Source organism: Somniosus microcephalus, chromosome 15 (genome assembly GCF_052327205.1).
Source record: "Somniosus microcephalus isolate GS21.2 chromosome 15, FLI_Smic_1.0, whole genome shotgun sequence".
Lineage (NCBI taxonomy): Eukaryota > Metazoa > Chordata > Chondrichthyes > Squaliformes > Somniosidae > Somniosus > Somniosus microcephalus.
The window spans coordinates 56,957,788-56,967,354 of NC_141001.1; the positions used below are offsets into that span (position 1 = coordinate 56,957,788).

Consider the following 9,567-nt stretch of genomic DNA (forward strand, 5'->3'; position numbering starts at 1 on the left):
TTTATATGTTTCTATCATTCCATTATTAAAATTTGAACAATATCAAGCAGATAGAGAAATCTATCAATCTGGAAGGTTCCCTAAAGGTGTTAAGAGAAAGTTCCAACTGACTGTGAGCTCTGCACGGCTGTCTGAAAATTTGTAGGGCATTTATTGGTTATTACTAACTCTTATTATAGTATCAGCCAGAAGGATCAGATAATCATGGTGTGCAAGTGAAGGTAAAGAAAAATTGCTGTTAGAACCTCCTTCTACTTCTGCTGGGATGAAAGCTGTTGGAATGCTTTTCAATCTTTCATTTTAATGCTACAGCACTTAATAGTCAGCTTCAACCGAGTACTTTATCTCCCACTAACCCAAGCACCTTACAGAATCAACTACCTTTGACCAGTCCTTTTGGTGATCAAAATGAGATTTTACTATGCATCACACAAATAAAATGTTTCAAGATCTGACTGAGGATTATTAGATTGTGTGGCAACTTCTACACACATGTATTATTGGGCCATTAATAAAAGTATTATTGGGCCATAAATAAAATTATTATTGGGCCATTAATAAAAGTATACTAATCAGTTCAGAAAACATTAGACACTCGGTGCAAAGCATTTTCTTTTTCAATAGTTCTGACGAAAGGTCATTGACCTGAAACGTTAACTCCGTTTCTCTCTCCAGATTCTGCCTGACCTGCTGAGTGTTTCCGGCATTTCCTGTTTTTATTTCAGATTTGCAGCATCTGGATTATATTGATTTTATATTTAAGGGTATTTCATTTGCAAGATTTTGTTTCCAAAAGCTATTTTCATAGAAAGACAAACTGTTATGATATATGAACACGGATGGCATTGTGTTACACAGCAATGTGCAATAGTTTACAGTAATTGTACATAAATCAGCTTACCTAAAACCTCAAGCTTTACCGTCTTAGAAGCCTTATCATTTGGTGGAATAAAAACTTCACATTGATACAGTCCGGTGTGTTTAAATGTGACACTTTTTAGCAACAGTGACATGTTTCCACTTAGAATGGAGCTTTCTGACAGCACAGCTTCTTTCCATGGCACAGTTATTACTCCATTACTGTAGACAAAGGCATTTGATTTTTCAGTGTCACTAGTGAAAGACCATAAAACACCCAAGTTCTTTGCGCTCAGCGTAGATCCAGTGAGTTCAGCAATTTCACACTGTAGAAGTCCATTTTCATTAAACATTACTTCCACAGTATGTTGACTCACTCTCAACTGCAACTTTCCTTCTGCAGATTCAATAAGAACATAATGCTGTTTTATTAATGTCCACCATACAAGAGTGTGCCTATATTTACCTCAACTAACATAGAACGTACAGCAAAGAAAGACCATTCGGCCCAACTGCTCCACACAAGCCTCTTCCCACCCTTCATCTAACCCATCAGCATAACCCTTCTATTCCGTTCTCCCTTATGTGCTAACTATTCTGTAAACTTCAGCTCATCGAAAACTCTGCTGTCCGTATCCCAACTCGCACCAAGTCCCGCTCACCCTTTATCTAATGTCACCCCTGTGCTTGCTGACCTACATTGGTCCAGCAATGCCTCAATTTTAAAATTATCATCCTTGTTTTCAAAACCCTCTAAACTATGCCATATATGTATAGCCCTACAACTCCTCCAATTTTGGCCTCTTGCACATCACCGATTTTAATCGCTCCACCATTGGTGGCTGTGCCTTCAGCTGCCGAGGCCCTAAACTCTAGAATTCCCTCCCGAAACCTCTCTGCCTCTCTCTCCTCCTTTAAGACGTTCCTTAAAACCTACCTCTTTGAACAAGCTTTTGGTCAGCTATCCTAATATCCCCTTGTGGCTCATTGTCAAATTTTGTTTGATAACGCCCCTGTGAAGCACCGTGGGACATTTTACTACATTAAAGGCGCTATATAAATGCAAGTTGTTGTTGTTGTTCCCCATTACCTAACTTCCCCCTTTATCTAACTTCACCATTAACTGGGTTCTGATAAAGGTCATCGATCTGAAGCGTTAACTCGGTTTCTCTCTCCACAGGTGCTACCTGACGTGCCAAGTGGTTCCAGCATTTTATGCCTTTATTTCACCATAATTAATTGTCTCATTATATAAGCTTCTCTCCCCCCTCACCAAAACTAGATAAGAGAACACAATACAATCTACCAAAAGTGACAAAGTTAGCACATCATGCCCATTCATTTGTATTTTCACTTCTTCAATCGATTGTTTTTCAGTATACTTTGTGTAGTATCTGACAAAAGCAGTTAAACCAGAAGACATCTGCTTGTTAAATGTCTTTTCCCACATACAAATGCAGGTTAAAGACCTTCAAAATGTTTTTATTTTTCAGTCAGTTTTCTCCCCACCCATCTTCTAAAGGCAGACTCCTTGCTGGAATGTGCTTCCAGTACCTCACCCAGGTGGTCACTAATTCACACACAAGCCTAAAGAGCAAGTTTCAATAAGAGCGAAACAACGTAGCCGAGCTATTTTTGGGGGGTATCTTCTCACCAAGTTTCCCCCAAAAGTGAATGCTTGCTCGGCTACAGTTCCACAGGCACCAGCTTCTCTGTGATACTTTGCCTATCAAGTAGTCACTATTTAGCTGCGAGCCTCAACAGTGAGCATCAGCAGGCGATACGACCACTGTGGACATCACAGCTAAGCCTGAAACAACAACAGAAAATGCTGGCAAAACTCAGCAGGCCAGGCAACATCCGTGGAGAGAGAAATAGAATCAACGTTTCAGGTCGAAACCCTTCGTCAGGACTGAAAAAGCACAGGAAATGAAACAGATTAAAAGGCCAGTTTGGGGGCTGAGAAATGGGGATGAAAGAACAAAAGAGAAGTAAAGAGACATTAAGAGGTATTCAAAACGAGACGCGATGGTGATAGGACTAGTGGAGAGACAAAAGACGGCTCTAGATTAGGTGTGAAATGCGCTGGCAGAATGGGAGACAGCTGCCATGTGGGAGAAAGAGAAAAAAGGGGGAAGGGCCAAAAACAAAGGTGTGGATAAAAAATATGTAAAAATGTAATAGGGGCCGAGGTTATGATCTGAAATTGTTGAACTCGAATTCATCCCCATTTCCCAGCCCCCAAACTGGCCTTTTAATCTGTTTCATTTCCTGTGTTTTTTCAGTCCTGACAAAGGGTTTCGACCCGAAGCGTTGACTCTGTTTCTCTCTCCACGGATGTTGCCTGACCTGCTGAGTTTTTCCAGCATTTTCTGTTGTTATTTCGGATTTCCAGCATCTGCAGTATTTTGCTATCGTAACAGCTAAGCCTGATCCTGGCCTCACCCAACATTCACACACATACGATTCCGGCAACACCAATCAGAAATGGGAACACTAAACAATTTCAACTTCTCTAACTCCCAGTGCTGAAGCCATAAGTACCATACTACTCCCGCTGGTGAAACTCTCTGAACCAGCAATCTACAATTGCTGAAGTTACCTTAAGGCAGCCCAAGCCTCCCTTTGCCAATTCAAATCCATTCACTATTTACTTATGATATTTTCACACAGCTGCAAAAATTTACATTTAATGTGTTATAATTTACATTTATCAATGTTTAATTTGTCACTTTTTTGACTATTTGCATAGTTGATCTAATCATTCTGTGGGAACTCTAGCTGTTTTTCTCTTCAAACCCTGACACAACTGTAGCAGCCTAGCAGGGAATGGCTAATTTGGCAATGATAGTCATCAAACATTATAGAGAGAGATGGAGGGAGGGAGAGAGGGAGGGAGGGGGGGGGGGAGAGAGGGAGGGGGGGGGGAGAGAGAGGGAGGGGGGGGGGAGAGAGGGAGGGGGGGGGAGAGAGGGAGGGGGGGGGGAGAGAGGGAGGGGGGGGGAGAGAGGGAGGGGGGGGGGAGAGAGGGAGGGGGGGGGGGAGAGAGGGAGGGGGGGGGAGAGAGGAGGGGGGGGGAGAGAGAGAGGGGGGGGGAGAGAGAGAGGGGGGGGGGGAGAGAGAGAGGGGGGGAGAGAGAGAGGGGGGGGGGAGAGAGAGGGGGGGAGAGAGAGGGGGGGGGGAGAGAGAGAGGGGGGGGAGAGAGAGAGGGGGGGGAGAGAGAGGGGGGGAGAGGGGGGAGAGAGAGGGGGGAGAGGGGGAGAGAGAGAGGGGGAGAGGAGAGAGGGGGAGAGAGGGGGGGGAGAGAGAGAGGGGGGGAGAGAGAGAGAGGGGGGAGAGAGAGAGAGGGGGGGAGAGAGAGAGAGGGGGGAGAGAGAGAGGGGAGAGAGGGGGGGGGGAGAGAGGAGGGGGGAGAGAGAGGGGGGGAGAGGGGGGGAGAGAGAGGGGGGGAGAGAGAGGGGGGGAGAGAGAGGGGGGGGAGGAGGGGGGGGGGGAGAGAGGGGGGGAGAGAGGGGAGAGAGGAGGGGGAGAGTGAGGGGAGAGGAGAGGGGGGGGGGAGAGAGAGAGGGGGAGAGAGAGGGGGGGGGGAGTGAGAGAGGGGGGGGGAGAGAGAGAGGGGGGGGAGAGAGAGAGGGGGGGGGAGAGAGAGAGGGGGGGGAGAGAGAGAGGGGGGGGAGAGAGAGAGGGGGGGAAGAGAGAGAGGGGGGGGAGAGAGAGGGGGGGGAGAGAGAGAGAGAGAGGGGGAAATAGATGGATGGGAGAGAAGTGATTAGAGAGAGGAGAGAGAGCGAGTGGATAAAACACTGGTTCGGCCCCAGTTGGAGTATTGTGACCAATTCTGGCACCACTTTAGATTGGATGTCCAGGCCTTGGAGAGGGTGCAATAGAGATTCACCAGAATGGTACAAGAGGTCAGGAACTTCAGTTTTGAGGAGAGACTCGAGAAACTGGGGGTTGTGGCTCCTTAGAGTGGAGGTTAAGGGGAGTAAAAGCAGAAAATACTCAGCAGGTCAGGCAACATCTGTGAAGAGAGAAAGAGAGTTAACATTTCCAGTCGATCATCTTTCGTCAGAACTGGAAAAGGTTAGAGCTGCAACAGGTTTTCCAGCAAGTACAGAGGCAGGGAAAGGAGGGAGGGGAGGAAAGAAAATGGAAGGCCTGTGATAGGGTGGATGGCAGAAGAGATTAAATGACAAAAGGGATGATGGTGCACAGCAAAAGAAGATGGTAGTGGGACTAGTAAAAAAACATAAGATGGATCCAGAGGAGGTGTAAATGGGACTATCAGAATCACCAGCAACTGCTGCTGTCCAAAAAAATGGGGGCAGAGGTTAGGATCTGAAATTGTTGAACTCGAGCCCGGAAGGCTGTAAAGTGCCTAATAGAAAGAGACGGTGCTGTTCCTTGAGCTTACGTTGAGCTTCATTGGAACAGTGTAGGAGGCCGAGGACAGAGAGGTCAGAGTGGGAGTGGTCCAGAGAATTGGAAATGACAGCCGACCAGAAGCTCGGGGTTACGCTTGAGGACTGAACGGAGTTGTTCCGCAAAGCGTCACCCAATCTGCCAATGTAGAGGAGACCGCATCATGAGCAGTGAATACAGTGTACGAAATTGAAAGAAATACAAGTAAATCGCTGGTTCACATGGAAGAAGTGTTTGGGGTGGTAGATGGGAATCCTCGGTTGAGGTAAAAGGAAGACATATCGGAAGTAACAGAAAACGCTGGAGAAACTCCGCAGGCCCGGCAACATCCGCGAAGAGGGAAACAGAGTCAACGTTTCAGGTCGAAGACCCTTCGTCAGGACTGAGAAAAAAAAAGGCAGGAAATGAAACAGGTTAAGAAGCAAGTTAGGGGGCTGGGAAATGGGGGAGGGGATGAAAGAACAAAAGGGAAGGTCTGGGAGGGGTAGGAGACAATTTATGTATCAGAAGCACTGGTATGGAAGTTGGCATCGTCAGAACAGATGCGACGGAGACAGAGAAACAGAGAATGGAATAGAATCCTTACAAGAAGCAGGGTGGGAGGAAGCGTAGTCAAGGTAGCTGTGGGAGTCAGTGGGCTTATAGTGGATAGTGGTTGATAGTCTATCCCCAGAAATGGAGACAAAGAAGTCGAGGAAGGGAATAGTCGGAGATGGACCATGTGAAGGCGAGGGAAGGATGGAAATTGGAAGCAAAGTTGATGAAATTTTCCAGTTCAGGGCGAGAGCATCAATATACTGGAAAAAGAGGGGAGGGAGGGAACCTGAGTAGGACTGGAACAAAGAATGTTCCAGGTATCCCACGAAAAGGCAGGCATAGCTAGGACCCATGCGGGTACCCATAGCAACACCTTTGATTTGGAGGAAATGAGTGGAGTTAAAGGAGAAGTTGTTCAAAGTGAGAACAAGTTCAGCCAGGCGGAGGAGGGTGGTGGTGGATGGGGACTGGTCGGGCCTCTGTTCAAGGAAGAAGCGGATCGCCCTCAGGCCATCCTGGTGGGGGATGGAGGTGTCGAGGGATTGTACGTCCATGGTGAAAAGGAAGCGGTTGGGGCCTGGAAACTGGAAACTGTTAAAGTGGCGGAGGGCGTCCGAAGAGTCGCGGATGTAGGTGGGAAGAGACTGGACAAGGGGAGAAAAGATAGAGTCAAGATAGGAAGAGATAAGTTCGGTGGGGCAAGAACAGGCTGAAACGATGGGTCTACCAGGGCAGTCCTGTTTGTGGATCTTGGGAAGGAGGTAGAAGTGGGCTGTGCGGGGTTGGGGAACTATGAGGTTGGTGGCTGCGGGGGGAAGATCTCCAGAGGAGATGAGGTCAGTGACCACGGAACTTATCTCTTCCTATCTCGACTCTATCTTTTCTCCCCTTGTCCAGTCTCTTCCCACCTACATCCGCGACTCTTCGGACACCCTCCGCCACTTTAACAGTTTCCAGGCCCCAACCGCTTCCTTTTCACCATGGACTTACAATCACTCTACACCTCCATCCCCCACCAGGATGCCCTGAGGGCGCTCCGCTTCTTCCTTGAACAGAGGACCGACCAGTCCCCATCCACCACCACCCTCCTCCGCCTAGCTGAACTTGTTCTCACTTTGAACAACTTCTCATTTAACTCCACTCATTTCCTCCAAATCAAAGGTGTTGCTATGGGTACCCGCATGGGTCCTAGCTATGCCTGCCTTTTCGTGGGATATGTGGAACACTCTTTGTTCCAGTCCTACTCAGGTCCCCTCCCTCACCTCTTTTTCCGATACATTGATGACTGTATCGGTGCCGTTTCCTGCTCTCGCCCCGAACTAGACAATTTCATTCACTTTGCCTCCAATTTCCACCCTTCCCTCACCTTCACATGGTCCATCTCTGACTCTTCCCTTCCCTTCCTCGACTTCTCCATCTCCATCTCCATCTCTGGGGATAGGTTATCGACCAATATTCACTACAAGCCCACTGACTCCCACAGCTACCTGGACTACACTTCCTCCCACTCCGCCTCCTGTAAGGACTCTATTCCATTCTCCGTTTCTCCGTCGTATCTGCTCCGACGATGCCACCTTCCACACCAGTGCTTCCGACATGTCTTCCTTTTTCCGCAACCGAGGATTCCCCTCTACCGTGTCCGTTCTATCTCCCGCACTTCTGCCCTCACCCCTGCCCCTCCCTCCCGGAACCACGATAGGGTTCCCCTTGTCCTCACCTTTCACCCCACCAGCCTCCACATCCAACGGATCATCCTCCGCCATTTCCGACTACCTCCAAAGTGATCCACCACCAAACGCATCTTCCCCTCCCCTCCCAGCATTCCGTAGGAACCGCTCCCTCCGAGACACCCTAGTCCACTCCTCTATCACCCCCAACAGCTCTTCCCCTTCGCCTGGCACCTTCCCGTGCAAGCGCAGGAGATGTAACACCTGCCCCTATACCTCCCCCCTTCCCACTGTCTAGGGCCCCAAACACCCCTTCCAGGTGAAACAGCGATTTACTTTTACTTCTTGCAATCTAGTATACTGTATTCGCTGCGCACGATGCGGTCTCCTCTACATTGGGGAGACCAAACGCAGATTGGGTGACCGCTTTGCGGAACACCTCCGTTCAGTCCGTAAGGGTGACCCCGAGCTTCCGGTCGCCTGTCATTTTAATTCACCGCTCCATTCCCACTCGGACTTCACTGTCCTTGGCCTCTTGCATTGTTCCACGGAAGCGCAACATAAACTCGAGAAACAGCACCTCATCTTCCGATTAGGCACTTTGCAGCCTTCCGGACTCAATATCGAGTTCAACAATTTCAGATCATAACCTCGGCACCTATTACATTTTTACTTATTTTTTTTTCCACCCCTTTGTTTTGTATCTTCCCTTCCCCCCCTTTCCTTTTTTTCCTCTCTCCCACACGGCAGCTGTCTCCCATCCTGCCAGTACACTTCACACCTAATCTTGCCGTCTTTTGTCTCCACTGGCCTATTACCATCTCGTCTGGTTTTGAATACCTCTTAATGTCTCTTTTACTTCTTTTGTTCTGTCGCAGCCCTGCCTTCGATCTATTTTATTTCCTTTCCAGTTTGAAAAAGGGTTAGACCCAAAACGTCACTCTAATTTCTCTCCACGGATGTTGCCTGGCCTGCTGAGTTTTTCGAGCATTTTCTGTTATTATTTCGGATTTCCAGCATCTGCAGTATTTTGCTATCAAGCTGAAACGATGGGTCTACCAGGGCAGTCCTGTTTGTGGATCTTGGGAATGAGGTAGAAGCGGGCTGTGTGGGGTTGGGGGACTATGAGGTTGGGGAGATTCGTTAGGTGTTCAAAATTAAGGGTTTTGATCAAGTAAACTGTTTCCAGTGGCATAAGGGTCAGTAACCGGAGAATACAGATTTAAGATAAATGGCAAAAGAACCAGGGGTGACTTGAGGAAAATAAAATTAACACAGTGAGTTGCTATGATCTGGGAGGTACTGTCTGAAACCACGACAATAATAACTTTCTAATGAGAATGGGATAAATACTTGGTGGAAATTGTTGCAGGGCTGTGGGGGAAGAGCGGAGAGTGGGATTGATTGGATAGCTCTACCCCCAGGCACGGTGGGCGGTATGGCCTCCTGGGCTGGAAGAGTCTAACAAGAGGCTGGGAATGTGGAGTGGGCTTGTTAGTTGTCACTTTCACTTTAGCCCCGGCTGCTTCAATTTCATCGACCAACCCCGGGAATCCACCGAGCCGAAGCACAACCCCACCCCCGTGAGAAAGTGGTTCCCGATCTCCGGGCCCAGGATCAAAAGTGGCCAATAGGCCGCGCCCCGCCCCTCGCACTTTACCTAAAAGCGGCATCAGAGCGGCCAGCGCGACCACCACCGGCACCAGGAGCGGCAGCGAGTTCCGAGTCCGGCCCATGACTCCGGCTCCAGTCTCTGAGCCCCGAGTTTCTTCCGCTCTGATCGGGAAGCAGCCACAGTCTCCCCTTCGCCCCAGTTTCCCTTTCGCCAGCAGCGGGCGGGGCTGAGGTGCGCGCGCACACCGGCCCGTCCCAGCCGCTACCACTGGAGGGCGCTGCCAACAATCTCTAGATTGACTGATAGCAAAATACTGCAGATGCTGGAAATCCGAAATAACAACAGAAAATGCTGGAGAAACTCAGCAGGTCAGGTAACATCCGTGGAGAGAAATTTGAGTTGACGTTTCGGGTCGAAACCCTTTTTCAAAACTGGAAAGGGAATAAAATAGATCGAAGGCAGGGCTGC

General features: G+C 48.8%; 1 protein-coding gene across 2 annotated transcripts in view; it reads right to left on the minus strand.

The window, feature by feature from the left end:
- LOC147106750 (uncharacterized) overlaps window positions 1-9,338 on the minus strand; it is a 33,366-nt gene extending 24,028 nt beyond the window's left edge. For both annotated transcript variants that reach the window (XM_086007831.1, XM_086007830.1), the window contains exons 1-2: window positions 9,145-9,338; window positions 902-1,255 (exon numbers count right to left, since the gene is read on the minus strand). In XM_086007831.1, coding sequence (XP_085863957.1) covers window positions 902-1,255; window positions 9,145-9,220 — 430 coding nt within the window. In that variant the 5' untranslated portion in view covers window positions 9,221-9,338. The remainder of the gene's footprint in view (window positions 1-901; window positions 1,256-9,144) is intronic.
- Window positions 9,339-9,567: the final 229 nt, after the last annotated feature.